At 32.4% G+C, this 20057-nt stretch overlaps 1 protein-coding gene across 1 annotated transcript; it reads left to right on the forward strand.

Moving 5' to 3' along the window:
* The first annotated feature begins 735 nt into the window (after positions 1 to 735).
* LOC141696697 (SNARE-interacting protein KEULE-like) lies at positions 736 to 18593 on the forward strand. The gene is made up of 21 exons (XM_074500814.1): positions 736 to 1047; positions 6024 to 6082; positions 7820 to 7901; positions 9012 to 9090; positions 9589 to 9639; positions 9747 to 9843; positions 9957 to 9989; positions 10644 to 10769; positions 10863 to 11054; positions 11138 to 11221; positions 11299 to 11397; positions 11473 to 11549; positions 13560 to 13656; positions 14535 to 14660; positions 14730 to 14825; positions 15151 to 15270; positions 15362 to 15439; positions 15924 to 16117; positions 16420 to 16510; positions 16589 to 16678; positions 18277 to 18593. Exons 1-21 carry the CDS (start codon positions 969 to 971, stop codon positions 18328 to 18330), a joined length of 2004 nt encoding a protein of 667 aa, XP_074356915.1. The 5' UTR covers positions 736 to 968; the 3' UTR covers positions 18331 to 18593.
* The last annotated feature ends 1464 nt before the right edge of the window (positions 18594 to 20057 follow it).

Consider the following 20057-nt stretch of genomic DNA (forward strand, 5'->3'; position numbering starts at 1 on the left):
GCCATTGATGGCTCACTTCATTTTAAAATATACCTGTAAAATCATTAAAAATTATTAATTTATTAAATAAAATAAAATCCTTGAAATTTTGAATACCATCATATTTCGATGGATTTTTTAAAATCTTTATTGAATATACGTAGATTTTAAAAAAATATTACAATTCAAATTACATACCCCTAGATTTTAAAGGATTTTCCAAATCCATACCCATATATTTTGAAAATCCAAAAAGTTTGGTAAAAATCTTGATTGAATACAATTCCTAAAATTCAATACAATATCATCTAGAATAAGAGTATCTTCATTAATTTAAACGAAGAAACGTGCAGATTTAACAATATCTCAATAAAACTTTAATTTGACTATTGAATTTATTATATAGATAAGTTTGATTTAAATAAATGAGTTTAAATAAATGAGCTCTTTGCGCAAAATGAGCCATCTTAAATAAATCAGTTTAATCTATTATCTTATATAATAATTTAATTTTGATATTAAAATGAAAAATTGAAAATTATGATTTGAGCCTTAAAAGCTAGAGTTGTCCGAGTGCATTCCGCGTAATATCATTATTACTTGCGTTTGTGACCGTCTTTTTTAACGTAGAAACATTCCATAGGGTCAAAACTGTCAATTGACGCGTAAACGACGGCTACACTACGAACCCGGATGAACCCGGGTTCAACCCTTACAAAAGGACAATCGGGTTTCAACGCCAAGCCTTCCAAATAGTCAATACACTAACAAGAATTATTATTCCTCTTCCCCATTATAGTTGTGTATATATATATATTTGCTACCTTTCAAGTCTCTCTCCTAATCTCTCTCTCTCTCTCTCTCTCTCATTTTATTTGGTTGCTTCTCTATTGAATCAAAAGTAGTTTTCAACTTGTCATCCATTCATCATCCCCCTTGATCTATACACACACAGGGTAGTATTTGAGGTTTGTTTTGCATCAGTCGCTATGTCGATGTCGGATTCCGACACCTCTTCGCAAGGTAGCTCTGCTGATTACAAGAATTTCAGACATATTACTCGTGATCGTATGTTTCCTCCTCACTTTGTTTCTATGTTTTTTATATTTTATGTTTTTATTTATGTGTTTGTTTTTATTGTTAGTTGTAATTCCAGTTAATTTAGCTGTGCTTGACTTAAAATTGAAATGATTATTCTAGTTAATGGTGTATTAGGTTTGATGTTTGCGCGAATTTTGTATGTTTGATTGTGATCAAGTGATCCGTTGGTTGATAATGGTTAGTTGTTTTGGGGATGCGATTTGAGGAGACTTAAACCCTGATTCTCACTAGATATGAGGTGTAGGGAGAAATTTGAAAAGTTGTTATTGTGATAGGTTTAGTTTCGAGGAAATGATTTGACGGTGTGAATTTAACAAGTTTATGCACAGATGAGGTTGCAGCGCACTGTTTAGATTTTTACGTTTATTGGAATTGGTGTTAATGTGTTGATATATTTGTATTATTCTTAAAGTTGAATAGTGTGTGTGCTGAATTGAAGCGGTTTAGAGTAGGTTATTAGATAATTTTATTATGTTCAGGTTGACAGTTGAGGTGTTTCCAGTAGCATGAATGAGATGAGAACCTAAAAGAGGTGGTTAAAAAATGTTTTTAAGTTGTCAGAAGAAGAAAGTAGAGTGAGAAAATGGGAGTGCGGTGCATATGATTTTTTTTTTTTAACATTGAGGGCAAAGTTTGTGTATGGTGAAACTCCTTTGCTTAGAGAGCTGGATTTAAGTTAAATTGCTAAGCAAGAAAAAATGGACACTATATTTATGCTTTATAGTGAAGAGCAGATGTGAATAAATCATCTTTGTTCCAGGTGATTAGAATTTTGTCACATTTTTGTTTAGGCAGTGTAATTTGTCTATGAACACTTTGACATTTTTCTATACCGACGACAGAGAGATCATAGCTTCACTTTGACATTTGTTTTCATAAAAATTGTGAACTGTTGGGAAGCCGGAAAGGGAATGTAGAGATAACAGAGAGATCAAAACTTTACTTTTTAATTTCATTTTTAGTACAGTTTATATTATATATCTATAAAGCTAGTTTTTCCATGAGGATGCAATGTCTATGACTTAATGTATGGTTCATATTTCTTGCTTAGGACTTTATTGCTATGTTAAGTTGGGAGGAATAGGATGGGGTGGAATGGAATATATAATTATGATCAAAGTTAAAGGAGAAGAGAAGGATGTAAGGGAGTAAATTGAGTGCAAATATCTATAATGAGATTAGTAAAGAAAATGAGTTCAAAAAGGAATAGAGCATGCAGACATCTTGTGTGTAAGATCATTTAAAATTTTAAAGTTAATGTGAACAATTTGAAGTTGAAGAGAGATAAGTTGTTTTATTTAATATGTGTGAATGAGTAGTTCTGTTCTGTAGGACTAATAGGTAAAAGTATTTAGAGCAAAGAGAACTGCGAGAAAAGTTTGACACATACAAATGCACACACAATAACTTGACCACCCACCCACCCATCAACTATTCTTTCCAAAAGATAAAAAGTAAAAAGTTAGAATCATATTGGACAAAAGTGGTTGTAATATATTCTTTACTCTTTTTATCCAATTTGACGAGTAGCTGTCGATGTATCGTATTATTGTTGGTGTTGCAGCAGTAGTGTGGTAAGGTTTAGACACCAATGGGTTGATAGTCTTTAGGGATCTGAAATTTTCACTTAGTACGAGGCAGCTGTTTGGCGGTTTATTAAGACTTAAGAGAGGGCCATAGCATAGCTGCTTAGATTATGCTCTTGCGGTGGTTAATATGAGGCCTCAGTTGTAGTGTATCATCAACGGGGCTTATGGTTTTTATAAGGTGAAATTGTCAGTGATTAGTTTTGAACAATGTTAATTTTCAAAGCAAAGATTTCCCTCTTGAATTTGTAATTGCAGGGAAGCAACAAAATTAACATGTAGGGGCTTATATTGACTGAATCATAACTCAATCAGTACTCCAATCTAACAACAGCTAGAAGAAGCCTTAGTTAATATTGATGTAAATCAAAATATAATATTGAACCGTACTTTTACAATGAATCAGAAAACACACATATATATAGAGATAATTAGCCTGAGAGCTGGGATATAATAAATGCAACTCGACTAAAAACAGTAACTTTTACTACATCATCCACCTACCATTTGCCTAATACAAAGTCAAATAATAGAGAATGTAAAACACAGTCACACAATAAAAAGTGAGATACAAATGGATCCCATCAAGTCCTATAAGAATTTGCCAATTCAATCATAAATCATTGTTTCAATTTCTTCCATTATATTATAAATTTTCTTTTTCAGTGGAAATATATCAGAATTACAAGATGAACTATACTTTTTTTTTTAATTTTATTTTCATTTGAACAAAACCTTTTTATTTAATTTTGCTATATCAATTATATTACTAGGTAAGTTTATTTATTTTTTTCGAACTGGGTCGCTTCAGTAACAACCTTTTGAGGTAGAGGTAAAGTAGAGGTGACGCCTGCGTAGGGATAGGGCTACCTGGGGTATGTTTGGTTTGGTAATAAGTATAAAAACATATGTAAGATTCTATCATCAAAAGTATCTATTAATTGTAAAATAATTTTTTTTAAATATACTCCCTCCGTCCCACTTATTTATTTGCATACTTTTTCCTCACGTGTGACACACATTTTAAGGCTATTATAAAGTATACTTTTAGAATTTATTTTTGAAATTTTTTTTCCGTATAAAAATTTAAACATTATAAAAAGAAAAAAATATTTAAAATTATTTAGGGAACCATACTTTACGGGAGGCTTAACATGCGTGCCAATCTCCCGTCCCCTAATGTAAAGAATCCGGAGGGACGAAAGGAGTATTATAACTACTATTTGTACATTTCTTTATATGGGAAATACTTTCAAGTATAAGAATTTCCTAAATTATGAGACTTACCGACCTATATAATAAATAAATAAATAAATATAATATATATATAAAGTTCTATGGAGATCGCTATTTCATTGGAGACCTCAGAGACCACGTATATTCTGTAATTAAAACACTATAAAATATATTATTTTGTGAAGTATGTTCTACAAATATCACTAATTCATTAAAATTGTTGAATATATTTTGAATTTAATAAGTAGAATGTGTATCTTTTGAAGGTGAACAAATGTTTGGCAAACCAAACATGTTTTTTAGAATAAAACATTTTATAATGTTCTACATGCAGTACACATATAATATTTAAAATTTTGAATAAAATAATGATCTTTGTAGAGCATGATTCCCAAAATAATACGTTTTGTAATGTTTTTATGCAATATTTGTACTTGCGGTCTCCGAAAAAGTGGTCTTTATAGAACTCAACTATATATATATATATGTATATGATCAAATAGAAACAGTCTTATAATAAAAACTAGAAACAAACCAACCACCTGCCTAATTTAAGTGCACCAACGGCCCAACTCAATATTAATGTTTTATATGTATGATTCTTTTCTCTCCCATTTTGATCTTCCTATACACACGATAATAAATGTACATACATATAGCATCACCATTATCACCACCAAATCTGATCTACTGAAACATTATTTTTTTATTACTCATCACCACTCTGTCTGATCTAAATTGAAAACACTATTTTACATTACTAAAATACCATACTAACGTTGAAATCACCAAATTATCTTACACAAATCACTAATTACTGCTATAAAAATCACCGATTTATATTTAAAAATCGCAAAAATTGATATAGAGTCATTATATATTGTAACACATACATCATATCACTACCTCCTATCTCACCGTCACCATTACCATGAACTCTAACTAGTTCACCGCTGATACCGTGCAAAAATCATAATCTCTAAAATAAATAACTAAATATAACTATTAAAATAGTAATTACTACATGTAGAGAGAGGTGGGAAAGATAGAGAGAGAGGTGGGGAAGATAGAGAGGTCATCAAAAAAAGAAAAGTTTAGAGAAGATGAAAGGAGGAAGATGGGGAAAATGGAGGGAAACCGACGGGCGGTGGAGAAAAGGGGTGATGGCGGTAGCGGGGATGATGGCGGTAGTGGAGGCTGATGGCGGTGGTAGTTGGTGGGCAGGTTCAAGGGTGTGTTTTAGGATTTGGGGAGGAGTCTGAGAGTTGGGCACAGTGAAGTTATAATGAGGTGGGTGGATAGTGCTAAATAAGGGGTTTTTAGTTTTTATTTTAAGGGGAGTTTCTATTTGACCAAAAGCCTATATTTATATTTTATACATATAATTACAAAATTATTAACCAATTTCTACATTAATTATGTCATTTTTAGAAGAGTATCTTTTATTTTTCAATATAGTCCGAGTATATATTATGATTAGATAACAATTGTGGAAGCAAATACCATGTAAACCCATTTGGTTTAGAAGTCCCCTGTTTATAAGCCATACTATATTTTGTTAAAGGGTTTATTATTTGTATAAATTTTTAATGTTCATTCTATTAAAACCTGTTAACCCAGTCCTAGTTGAAAGAATATAATTTAATAGCGAAATAGAAATAGGTGGAAATTATTGGTTAAAAAGTCCAACCCAGTTATAAAGCCCAAATTATGTAGTGTGAACTGTTAATTACGTAAGATCTCTACTTCACAATAAGAAACGTTGTGTAGCTATTTACAATTAAAATTTCTTTATAGAGGTTTATTGTATTCTTAGAAACGTTGTGTAGCTTTTTACAATTAAAATTTCTTTTCAAGTATTTTTGTAATTATTTTAAATTAATATTACTATAATTTGTATGGTTGACTAACTAGTAAATAGATACTAAGATCGGGATGGAGAAAAATATCGAGAGAACCTAGTAGACATAACGAGGAAAGAAAATCAGACAGCTTTTGGTTAAAGAAGGAACCTGCTAAACTGATTTGTCATACCAATCATTGTTTTAATATCATTATATGGATAAACAGATCTTTTTATATCATGGGTTTCTTTTTAATTATGTTATTTGAATTATGCAGGATTATTATACGAAATGCTTAGATCTACCAAAACTGGGGACTCAAAATCTACATGGAAGGTATATAGCAAGTTGCCTAATTACATTTTGGGTATCAATTTTAGCCATGTCTTAAATGTTTTTATACACTTGGAGAAAATAAGATTTACTGATTGGTGTTGGCATGTTACGCTCTATATTCTTGTTACTCAATGATCCCTGGGCTTCAAGGATTTTGAAGAAGTCGGTGTTGTTTTCCTTTCAGCTGATCTCATAGTTGTGCCATTAGTGATGCCAGTTCCCTTTTAATGTTGTAGTTAAGTAGTTGTGTTGGTTTTATCACGGGGCTACACTTCGAGTTGAGTTGTCTGCCAAGAAACCTGATTTCAGATTTATGATATAGGTTCAAGTTCGACTTTACTCATTCTTGTCCACCAGCCAACTTTAAACATAAGTATTCAAATTGAGTTTTAATTGAGCTCGGCTTTTTTGGCTTGAACTTGAGTAAATTCCCAAGTGTTGTAAGATTTTACTAGGATTTGGTCATATGAATGACCATAAATTTGGGTTTAGTTTGATTTCGGGCTTGTAAAAAAAACGAATAGAAGAAGAAAGATCAAGTCGCTCAATCTTCGTTCCACTCATTGTCAAGCTTGCCAAGGGTCAATCCAGTGGTGATCTGGGATTTTTTTTACTGGGAAAACTATAGAATTCAATGTTTTTGGAAAAAGTACAATAGAATAAATCTTGGCACATTCCCTTAAACACTATTAAGTCACATATCATTAAAATTAAGAAATTTACAAGACTTATTTTGATAATTGATGGCTTTGACAGTTAGAAGTCCAAAAAACTGAGTGGCACAACAAGTTACGTGGATCTTACTTCTTAAACCTACTAACACTTCTAGGCTTTTAGATTATCCTGACTTGATTTGATAGAACGTAGTTCTAATAATGTACATGTAATAGTTACAAATATTTTGCCCACCCAAAATTAATTAATTTTTTAAAATGATGGTTATAAGAGCATCTCCAAGAGACTCTTAGCTTACTCTTTATAAATAATATAAATTAATGACTCTTAGTGATTTAATATGTACTCATCTACAACAATACTCTTTAAATTAACTTCTTAATCTATATTTTATTATTAAAAATTTTTTGAATTCACAAAAGAACAAAAGTAAACGGTGAGAGAAAGATAGTGGGATTAAGAATAAATAATATAATAATAGTTAAGAGTGTAACTATGGTCTTAAAGTTGAGGAGAGAGAAGATGGTCTTAGTGATATAAAGAGCCACTAAGAGTATCTTGGAGCAACAATTTTGTTCTCACTCCTCAAATTTTTAGTTAAGAGCTAGAATAAAGAGGCTTTTGGAGATGCTCTAACTCATTAAACATGTCTATTATCACCAAATGGGCTTAAAAGTTCTGTTGACTATTTAAGGACTTCTGGTTGAGGAAATCAGTCCTAACTTGCCTAAGAAATAGACCTCTTCTGCCATTTTAAGGAACTCTGTCTATGTAGGGAAATAAATGAAAAAAGACACCGAGTAAAACCATAAAGTTACCAACATATAAGAGTTTTAGTTTTTTTTAAGTGGATGAAATTACTAGGAGCATGGAAGCTTGAGCCAAATAAAGCCCAAAAGCCCTTATTGCCATATCTGTTTGTTAAGTACTCTATTTTGTTAATATTTGTTTGTTCTTTAAATTAATTGCATTAACTTTTGGCCTACATACAATGTGCTATTTTTCACCTGGAAATCGTCTTGCAGTTTTAAACTTGTGAAGTTTTTATTTTTTTCCTTTTAGGTACTTATCATGGATAAAGTGACTATAAAAATAATGTCGTATGCATGCAAGATGGCAGATATAACAGAGCAAGGAGTTTCATGTAAGATTAGAAGGCTATTCTCAGGAAACTTAAGTGTATAGTTATTGTATACTATGAATGAAAACATGATATGTTTCTAAATCACTCAACTGCTCCAACATTTTAGAAGTCTTCCAGTGCAAAAGGCAGGTTGCTTTGCTTCACATGCTTCATTGTATAGCTTATAGCACGTCATATTAATGAGTTACAGCACGATACGGCATAATATTGCTTCTCTTGCTTTTGTATACATTTGTTTTTTAAAAATCTCATGGCAGTATCTTAGAACTACATTACTTAGCGCTAGCGCCAAGCCCTGTTACCTGCACGTACATAATTATATATCAGACCTTAATTTATTAATCGATGAATTAGTTGAAGGGAAAAGTGTGGCTTTCTTGCCTTGACTGGATCGGGGCAAGGCAACTGCCTTTTTTCTTACCCTCCATGAGGCGATGGTGAGGTGATTGATTTAATCGCACTTTTTTAAAAGTTTTGATATGTTTTCATTACTTGTAAACAAAAAAAAACTGCAGCAATTAGGAGTAACCTTAAGAAGCTTCAATCCAAGACCTAAGACAGAAAGCTCTGCCTCTCTCTGTACTTGTCATATTATTTTTCTTATGTATACTGCTTCTTCTATATATTACTCTTTGTTTATTATTTTTCTAAAAAAATTGCTATCCCTTTTAATTATGTATATAATATTGTTAATTATATATGTATCTCTCTAAAAATTTTGTACACTTTTTCTTTTACATTTTTTTGCATATGACATTACCTCAATTTTTGCATGACTTCTATACACATGCATATTTTTTGGGTAATATTAACTCATTTCTGTAATATACATTGTCATTCTTAGTTATTTATGTGTCTCTATATATTTGTAAGCCATTAACCATAAACCGAGTATCATCAATAAGCTGATGATTGTCTCTCATTCACCTTAAATAACACAGAATTCTACTTCTGGATAATCGCCTGTGAATATTTATGTCTGGTTCGATTGGTGTATGTGCCTATACTGTACACAAACCCACACATATATCATTGTGTGGATTGCAAAATGTCAATTTTTTTGATTAATTGTAATATGTTAAGAAGTCATAATTCTAATGTGTTCTGCAGTGGTGGAAGACATTTACAAAAGAAGGCAACCGTTGCCCTCCATGCATGCCATATACTTCATGCAGCCAACCAAAGAGAAGTAAACAGAATTATATTCCTCTTTCGTCTAAAATTTTGCTGTTTAGTTTGTATACGATGATTCATTTGATGTACGCAAAAAATTGTACGGGAAAAACAAACTTTCATTCAGGAAAAATCCCGTCAGAAATGACAAGAGGGACAACCTCATTTAGGCGCTCTTCCATCAAAATCATTACTTCTTCAAAGTAGTGGGAAGTTTTGGCGATGGAGTGAGCCACCTTAATATTATTACTATTGAAAAATGAAGCAATGATTAGAAATGATTTTCCATCACATGTAATGTTGTTTCTAGTATAACATGATGTAAATTGGTGGAGCTGGACTTATAAACTACCTTCTATTTGTATCTACTAGCTACAACTGGTTAATATGTGCTTTTCCCACATTCATTATTATATTGTATTTCTTGAAAATTTGCTCAATGCCCTGAGGAGTCTATTGACGCCACACACATACACATTCTTATAGACTTAAAAAATTTATTCTTGTACTGCAGTGTTGGCATGTTCTTATCTGACATGGCCGGAAAGTCACCTCTGTACAAAAAGTATGTGAATGACCCAGGTTCTGTCATACATTTACGCGACTGTTTTAATGGCTTTTAAAACTATATTTTCAAGGGTTTTAATCCTTTGTACTTTCTCTTTCTTTTAGAGCATTTGTCTTTTTTAGTTCACCCATTCCACAAGAATTGGTTAGTTACATAAGGAGAGACTCAAGTGTAGTATCTCGAATTGGTGCACTGAGCGAGGTGATGGCTTCTTGGCTACTTCTGATTTTAACAAATTATGCTCCTGCTCATTTTCAAGGTGACTTGTAATTTTATTAATTTATTCTTTTTGCATTTTGGGTGGAAACGTGCAGATGAACTTGGAGTACTTCGCCATAGACAGCCAGGTATTTGATGCTGCTTCAATGGCATGTAGAATTGGATACAGACTATTGATTTCTGATATAACTTCCGTACTTCTGGTGGATATTTATACCTATTCTAAGATTGTTATATTAAACAAAAACATGAAGCCGGAATTAGACTTTTAATTAGGTTGATTGATATGCTTCTTGCATTTTCTAATTTGGATTTGAAAACACACGCACACACAAAAAAGTAAAATTTAGCCTTTGACCAGGCCTGAACCCTCAACCTCTTGTAAAAGGAGTGATGGATCCTTCTAGAGATAAATATTATTCTAAGATTTTTATATTAAACAAGAACATGAAGACGGAATTAGACTTTTAATTAGGTTGATTGATATGCCTCTTGCATCTAATAATTTGGATTTTTTTTTCCAATTGGAAACATAAACAAACACAAACACAAACATTTAGCCTTCGACGAGGCCTGAACCCTCAACCTCTTTTAAAGGAGGTGAAGGATCCTTCTAGAGCAACATCCTATAAGTTAGTTTACACATATTTGTCATATATATATATATCCCTTCCCTCTCTCTCTCTCTCTCTCTCTCTCTCTCTCTCTCTATATATATATATATATATATATAGCTTTGTCATATTATTATTTTGGTTTCTCAATTTCTATTTTTACCATAGGGATTCATAACTGATAATGGATCAGCTTTAGAAGAACTTTTTGGTGATGAGGCGAGTTCTCGGAGAGCAGATGAACGTCTGAATGTCATGGCTACTCGAATTGCTACAGTCTTTGCTTCAATGAGGGTATTTTACTTAAACGTCTTATTACTTAATATACCTGTATATAATGTTGGAGTTATAACATATTGAGCTTCTTCTAAACTTTGGTGAAATCAGGAATTTCCTTTTGTACGCTACCGTGCTGCCAAATCACTTGATACTGACACGATGACTACATTTCGTGATTTAGTCCCTACGAAGCTTGCTGCAGGAATTTGGAATTGTCTGGTAAAATATAAATCTAAAATCAAAGACTTTCCACAGACAGAGACCTGTGAGTTGCTCATCCTGGATAGATCAGTTGACCAGGTATATATTTATAGTTCTATCTGTACTGTTGGTATAGCATACATCTCTTTATTTGGTCTTAAGACACTTGTTTAAATGTACAGATTGCACCTATTATTCATGAATGGACGTATGATGCAATGTGCCATGACTTGCTTAACATGGAGGGAAATAAATATGTGCATGAGGTGAATTTTGGTATCCAATGTCGTATATGCTTTTGCCATAGATGTCGAACTTTATATTAAAGATATATACTTCTTAGGTACCAAGCAAAGCTGGTAAACTTCCTGAAAAGAAAGATGTTCTACTGGAGGATCATGATCCCATATGGCTAGAGCTGCGCCATGCACATATAGCAGATGTATGTCACAAGCTTCATATTTTGAACTGAACTATATATAGATAGATAGGTGTTAATCAGTATTTGCATTTTCAGGCTAGTGAACGGTTGCATGCTAAAATGACGAGCTTTGTGTCAAAAAACAAAGCTGCACAAATGCACCAAGGTTCAAGGTTTGTATAGGATATACATTTTTCAAATAAGATTAGCTTTGTAGAACAGGAATGACATTCTTTTCTTTTAATATGAATTGTCTTCATTATACAATTTGATTATTTACAGCAGTGGTTTATCTGGTCCTAAGGTTGCAAAGTGAAGGCGTGCCTTCAATAATACTGTTAAATGTAATAAAATTTGCATTTGAGTAAATAAATATGTGACTTACAGCGTGCACAGACTCTATGTATATACAAATATTAATATACAAACAATTTCTGTCGTGGCAACACGACGATGGCAAGGGGTGCTAGACTCTATAAGCTGTACAGCTATACACTATAAATGTTCAACTGTGCTTTTTTACATTTTTAGTTATTTGAGGCGACAACAGAGGGCATGCAGTCATTGCAAGTACACTAGTATACATTTTGTAACCTCTTAATGGGATCGTATTATGTGGACGAGGATGTAATGATGCTGTGCGATAACATGGACTGGAATTCATGGTGAATGTGATGCAGAAAATGTTTTAGGGTGGCACACTGCCAAGTTAACAAAAATGACACAGACGCACAAGCTTTCCTAATTTGTAAAATCCGTACTATAAGTCATTCTTCTTAGGGTGTGCACCCCTCAAGAATTGAATTTTTAGAGTCTACTAAACCTTCTCCTTAGTAATAGTTAGCTGTACGAATACTGTTGACCTCAATCCTATGTTTCATGTTCGTTCATGTGTGAGCGATGTTCTTAAACGTGAAAACCACAACCACAAAGGAGTTTTTGGAGCTTAAGCAAAGTGCAAGAAAAGCGCAATACATGAATTAGTCTAGATATTTATATATATAAATATCTGTAAGCACTTAACATGCTAATTAATAAACTCAAATTTATGTGGGCTTTTAAGATTATATGATATATCTTTCTTGGTTCATAAGATTCCATTCACTTGTTAATTGTTTACCTGATGATTTAGTGAAGATAACTGCTTGTTATTGTTGCTTACCTTCTCCAATGCTCTTTAATCTAAATTTGAATTTTCAGTTAACACTTCAAGGATATAGTGGCGCAAAATTTTGGGAGTTCTGTTCTTACGTCTTAGGACTCATTTGTTAAATCCGAATAGAATATTCTGAATCGTCAAAATCTCTGAGTGAATAGTAATCTGAACAGTAATGGATAGGATCGTTTGTTAGAAACAAGTAAATTTTCTGAATGATTATATAACTTATTGATAATGTTTAATAAAATTTTTTATGAAAGTTGTCTAACTATTATTATATGATTTTTTTGATAAGTTAAAACATTCATCTTTTAGTAATAATAAGGAAAATTTTAAATTAGACCATAAATAAATACAATTTTCAAGAGTCTTAAGGTAATATAATGCACATAAAACTATAATTTTTATAGTATTGTATTTTTTAAAGCTTCAATTTTTTTTAATGTATTTTACCATTTTAATTCAATTAACTAGACATTTAATTATTATTTGACTGAATAAGATGTAATTTAAATGTGTAATTTTCTGATGCTACATTCTAGAAAAAAATAATAATTTATTTTTAATTAATAGAACAGATACACTAAATGTCATTACATGCGCATATATTGAGGACAGGAAGGTTTTATTTTTAAAATAAATGCAAGTTTTGGATGACAAAACATAAAATTTCTACATAATATGCACAGATTTGAAAGAAGCAAAGTGAATACATATAATTTGACTGGTTCAGTGAATATTTAAAAGCCCACTCGTCCAGCACTGGTTCAGAAGAATTTCATTCGTCCAGATATCTAAAGTTAAAACCAAACAATCTGAATATATCAGAAAAGGATGATTCAGTTCAGAGTCACTCTTTCATCCATTAACAAATGACCCTTTAGTTTCTGGTTTAGTCATAGTGTAAATGGTGGTATCTTAAGTCATTTGTATCTTTAGGTCTGTCAATTAGCTGATCATTACACTAACTACTGGCTGCTCTTCCATCTTTAAATTTTTCCTGTTTCTGATTTATCTTTTGCAGAAATGGTGGTGAGTTGTCTACTCGTGACTTGCAAAAAATGGTTCAAGCTTTGCCGCAATACAGTGAGCAAATTGACAAGCTATCGCTTCATGTAGATGTGAGTCCATTTTTTTTACTATGAAAATGACATCAACTAATTTCTTACTCCCATCCTGGTTAGCTTGTAAACCATTTAGTCTCTTTTCAAGTATTTGTATTGCATTTATTTTTAAACAAAAATGTTAAGTGCTCAAAACCTTATGCTCTGGTGGTGTCCTACAAACTATCTGGTTCGATGCTTCATTGTCTTCTTTTCTTTAAAAATTGCAGTTCACTAGAGTGTATCCTTATCTTTTCTCAGAAATGGAATACAAAAATTTATAATCTTATCAAATTAACACTATCTTATAACTTGATTATGTTATTATTGATAATTGTGAGCTAATATAAAGGATAATGTTATTAGGAAAATGAGAGGAAAATCAACAAGAGGCTCGGCCGAAACTTGCTTAAGCATCTGATAGTTAGACAGCATGCAACTTCTCAGTACCATACCACTGCCAGGACACCTTGATAATTAGACAAGTCATGATAATGATCGATGCATTAGTTTTATTAATTTTATAACTAATCTGAAGTCTCATTTTCCTAATAAGATAATTTTTTTAGATGCCATGACCACTATAAAATAGGGTGTTACAAATTATGCAAATATCATTTTTTCCACTTAAAATGCACTCTTAATAGCAAATGGTCCTTGCTGGTGGGATCCCTCGTTCTTGTAAAAAATTTCACCCATTCCCAAATAGTACATTCTAATTTGTATATGTACATTTAAAAACCCTTCCCAGAAAGAAAGTGTTGCTTACATGTTTAACCAATTTAATCTTGCACAATGAATGTTCAATAACATTTTCTTTCTATTAACAATTGTTGAGTAATTGGTGCATAATCCAAACATTTGATTGAAGAATTGACCTGGATTATCTTATGCAGATTGCTGCTAAGATAAACAAAATAATCATGGAGTTGGACCTCAAAGATCTGGGCAAATTAGAACAGGATCTTGTTTTTGGAGATGCAGCAACCAAGGATGTTATCAACTTTCTTCGAACAAAACCTGTGAGGATTCAGTTAGTTGAAATGTACATATATATATATTGTGTGTGCTAATTAATTTTTCCTATGTAGAATGTATCACGTGAAAACAAGTTGAGGCTGTTGATGATTTATGCTGCACTTCACCCAGAGAAACTTGATGGCGACAAAATAAAGAAATTGATGGAGGTAGATGTATTCGTTTCACTATTTGGGGCTAATTCTAACCTCATTATATGCCAAAATCTAAGAAAGTGGTAACAGATCTTGATAAAATGCCTAATTCCCCTTATTTATGCCTCTGTTTTTTGGTATATTATTAGCTCCCTTTACAAATATTGGCAGAATGCTTACCTCCCTTTACTTTTTCCTCTACATTTTTTTTGGTGTCGCAAATTTTTAATTAATCCAATTTTGTGTGAGGCCAAGTATGATTAAATCTATAAAAAGGTATGTTATAACTTGTATGGGTCAACAGTTACTGAGTTTTTGTTCCTCTTAATGATTCTTATAGTTAGCAAGAATACCACAAGACGACATGAATGCTGTATACAATATGCGGTTTCTTGAGGGATCATCAAATACAAAAAAGAGTTCAAGTGTGACATTCGGACTTAAATTTGATGTTAACAAGGTAAATGTGGTTTTATAGTTAAGATTGTGGTTATAATTATAAAATATTGCTCTCTAACTAGCCACTATTTGTTTCTGCTTTTTAAATCTAGAAGAAGAATGGTTTTAGAAAAGATCGTACTGGCGAAGAGATGCCATTTCAACTGTCACGATTTTACCCCATGATAGAGGTAAACCACATTTTACCTTACAGCTATGTATATAGAGTAAAAGCATGCATGCATGAATATAGGAGGGCACATTCTATATGTTCAGTGCCCGAGAGGACTGAGGAGTCTCCCCCCTCCCCAGCCTTTCCAAAAGAAAAAGGAAGCCGAGATACTTGCAAATTATGATGGGGGAAAGAGGTTGCATGACAGATTTTCATGGGAGAACTTTCTTGTTGTAAAACTTGTGTTGTAGTTGCTGATAGTAGAGAAGTCGTCCAATGGGCAAATAGTGCCAGGAGATTACGATTTAAGTGCTAAGCTTCTCGGGTTTATCTTCAACAAAATTTGGCCCATTACTACTGAACAACGTAAATCTCCATTAAGCACAATGACCAGTGATTTTGTGCTTTTATGATTTTTATTTTTTAGTATCTGAATAAGATGCTGAATATTAGTTCCTTCTGAAGGAATGTGATATTTGACCAATATGTAATTTATTTTGCAGGAACTAATTGAAAAGCTAAACACAGGTGAACTACCGAAAAATGATTTTCCGTGTATGAATGACCCTAGCCCGTCCTTCCATGGAACGTCACAGAGTGCAACAAGAGTGGGTCAACCTCCTGCACCTCATTCGATGAGATCAAGAAGGACGGCAACATGGGCTAAGCCTCGAGGCTCTGATGATGGTTATTCTAGGTATGATTTTTAAAGTTCTTTCATATTGAAACATCTAATACGTTAACATTCGATTTGCAAGACTGTTGATCACCACCTAAGGTTTGACCCTCTGCAAGTGTAAAGTCATCATAGTTATAGTTTATCAGTGTTTGTTGTTGTCTTTAATTATAGTCGTGACATAAATCAGTGGTTAGTACAATTTTTATTGGAACTGAAGTAGCTTTCTCTTGTTGCCCCCTCCCCCCCGTGGCTGCTAAAAGATTTTAGTTTCAGTCCAAAAAAAACTGTAGCTGAATTTTTTTGGAATATTCTTCTTGTAGTGATTCAATTTTGCGACATGCATCTAGTGATTTCAAGAAAATGGGGAAACGCATATTTGTTTTCATTGTTGGCGGAGCAACTCGATCTGAGGTTTTTCTTTTATCCAAATTTTCATCATCTGTAACACTACGATTGACTTATTTATTAAGAAGAATATTTATTTTCCAGCTACGAGTATGTCACAAGTTGACAACCAAGTTAAAGAGGGAGGTTGTTCTTGGATCAACTAGTCTGGATGACCCTCCACAATTCATCACGGTTTGTGACTTGCATTTTTTTTAATAGTTCTTAATTGTATCACAACTTGCAAGTATGTTTACGATTATACATTGCAGCTACAAAATGGATATGATTGCAGGCAGTAGTTTTCTCCTTACCTTTTTTTTCTGATCTTGTCTGAGACCGAATAGTGATGCTGAGCGTAATATAATTAATTTCTCTTCTTAATAATTTTTATATTATTATTTAGATATAAGTTTGTTTTGTAATTACCAACCATATCATCTAGTTAGGAATATTGTAGAAAATAGATATATGGTAGTAGACAAGTAATAGGTTTTAGTTAACAATAATAGGATTTGTTTCCTTTTATTAGTGAATATGGTCATCCTCCAAGTGTATTTGTTCACCAAGTTTTACGAAGTCTATATAAGCAATGGCAGTCTTCTATATCTAATAGTAATAAATATAAAGAATTGTTTTACTTTAAATTCGAGGATTTAATTGTGCACAACTAATTCTGAGGAGATATGTTTTATCCCTTCTAGCATTTTCCCACCCTTGTCCTGAATAAAATAGAATATATCTTTTCCAGTATATTCTAGTTGATGCCATCAACTACGGGGCTTCAGTTGTTCCTTGCAGTTAATTTTTTTTTTTACTGGTCACAATTACATATCTTAAAGTTTAAAGAATTTTCTGAGGTGGCTAGACTCATCCTGTTTTGATAGTACCTGTGAGACTTACATATCTTCATTTTAACGATAATATTTAGAGATTGCCTAGATACTATCCTTTTGTTTTCGTAGATGCTACTCTAGTGTGCCTAGAGGCACAGCTAGGTGCAGTAAACTTGCCTCGCTTGCCCGATGCGACTTGAAAGAGGCGCGCTTTTCACCTGCCAAGGTGAAAGCCCCAGGCAAGGTGTTGCATTAGATTGAGCCCCATTTTGACTTAATTCAAGGGAAAAGAATCTGTGATTCGGGCCTTTTTTTAAACTGTCCTGATCATTGCAAGAACTTTCTCTTTGTTCCTTATGCCATTTGCATATTTTGCTAAATGAATAGATCTTTGATTACAAATATTAATAAGTATATATAACATTAGGAAATCTTAGAAGTTGATTTGATTATTTAACTTCTGCAAATGTGCATTTTACATATTTATGTAAAAGCTAGTCTAAAATGTCTCGTTGGCAAGTTTTATGATGAGGATATACTAATGAAAACAAGACTATAAACCTTACATTGAATAAATTATTTTTGATAGAGCAGGAAAGTTATCATTAGTGATTTGTTATGTTCTTTGTTTTTAAAACTCGTGCTCCTCTCTCCTCAAATAGTACCGGATTCAGCTTTTTTTAGCTTAAAAGCAAATAGCAGTTTCAGATACGTTCAGTAGAATCAATGCTAGATTGAAAATAATATAATTTATATGTCTTCAAGTGGTTTAGTATAATAAAGCAATAAACTAGCATGAATTAATTTGTCAAACCTCAAGATGTAGTTAAATCTCCCACAGAATGGACCGCCACTGTACCTGTCCTTGTTTATTTATAGTTCAAAGAGTGTATGAAATTTTAGTTCCTGTTATTTAATTATTTTCTTACAATGTTGTTTAATGATGTTTTGTTGCAGAAGTTGAAGCTCATGACAGCCAATGAACTAACATTAGATGATCTTCAGATATAGCTCTTGAATTTTGCTTGTCCTTTGTATCTATTAGCTGAATATATCCTTTATTTGATTTTTTTAGAATCGGATGTATACGAAGGTAGAACACATTTGAGTTCCCGGACTATCTCAGGGCCTGTAATATTTCTGCCATCATGATTATGTGTTGATGAACATGTCTCATTCATAGGTTGATGGTTTTACGATGTTTGCCTGTGATTGTTTTTTGAGACAACAGCAAACCTTGAATAACAAAGCAACATTGTGTATTTCGCCGTTTATTTGAAGAAATGCATATGGCGGACCAGGAAAAAAACTGCAATAATTTCTTGCTCTATCTTTCATAAATTCTATTATTTAGTTTTTATAGTTTTTTTGCTTCTCTGGTCAATTTGAATGTGCATGTGACAGTGTGTCTTTGTACAATGTAAACAATGTATTAGCCTAATTATATGTTGGGTGCTGTAAATCTGAATTCCTTCCATAATTTCTAGCTGATCATGGTGCAGATGGACCTGAATTTAATCGTGGTCAAATTTCCATAAATATTTTAGTATCTGGGAAATTTGTAGAAAGAATGACAAAATTACCAAGTTTTAACACTTCTGTAACCAAAATACCGGTTCTCATGATAGGTGGCCAAAAATACCTTTCTATTAAGCCTACTTCAAATGCGTATTAATTTTAAAGGTACATATATAATATTTTAATCTGCTACATACATATATAACACATATATACTTGCTAATGGCATTTATCCTCAAAATTGAAGTTGGGCTATTAGTCAAATATACGAGATAAATCCGGGATACTGACCAAGTTTACAAAATAAATTTAACCTAATACCCAAATATGACATGCTTAATATAGCTTATACCCATTAGAAAAATACGTATTAGACTATGTTACCTCGTTGTTCAATGTGTATTACCTTCTTATTCTTTCTTTTAAAAAATAATTTAAAATAACATTCCTCTTATAAATGTGTAATAGGTATTACCTATTTTTAAAATACGAAATTAGATGGTAAATATGACCTCTCACTCAGCATTGGTATTCTCGTTACGAGACTTAAAATATTCGTTATTTTAAAATAATGAATATTTTAAGTCTCGTGACGGTGGCTATACGCATTATACTTCGTAATATAATATATTTGCTATATTTATTATAATATACAATATATCAGAGGTTCGTGATTACTTTAGCATGGTCGTGCTAAATCCAAGCTGAATGAATTGGATATTAGAACTCTTGCCAACCACAGCTGTTTGCCCATAAACGGGTAATCCGTCAACTACCAAAAGAATTGCAAGTTGAATTTGTTGTCATTTAGAAACTTGAGTGACTGTGTATATCCCCCATGATAAAAAGGTAGAATATGAGTAGGAATTCTTTTAATAGCTTGATGGTCCTAAGCAAGTAAGCATGAACTCATTTTATAGTTGTAATTGTATAATTAATATATATTATGTACTTGTGTAAGTCTGATGATTATTTGTTGAGGGGCATTTTTCTCTTTTATTAGTAGTATATAGGTTGGTCGGCTTTGTCCCTATTTTGGTACATGTGAACGAATAATTCATTTTTTATGAAATAATTGTTCAAAATTTGACAAAAATGACACAAAACGCCACTTTTTTTGGGGTTTTGCTACAGATACCCACAAGAAGTGGCGTTCTGGTGTTTTTTTTTCCAGGTTTTGCTCTCTCCTCCCCTTTGTGGCCTTGTGTTGTGTAGATTTG

Source organism: Apium graveolens, chromosome 11, assembly GCF_009905375.1.
Source record: "Apium graveolens cultivar Ventura chromosome 11, ASM990537v1, whole genome shotgun sequence".
Classification (NCBI taxonomy): domain Eukaryota; kingdom Viridiplantae; phylum Streptophyta; class Magnoliopsida; order Apiales; family Apiaceae; genus Apium; species Apium graveolens.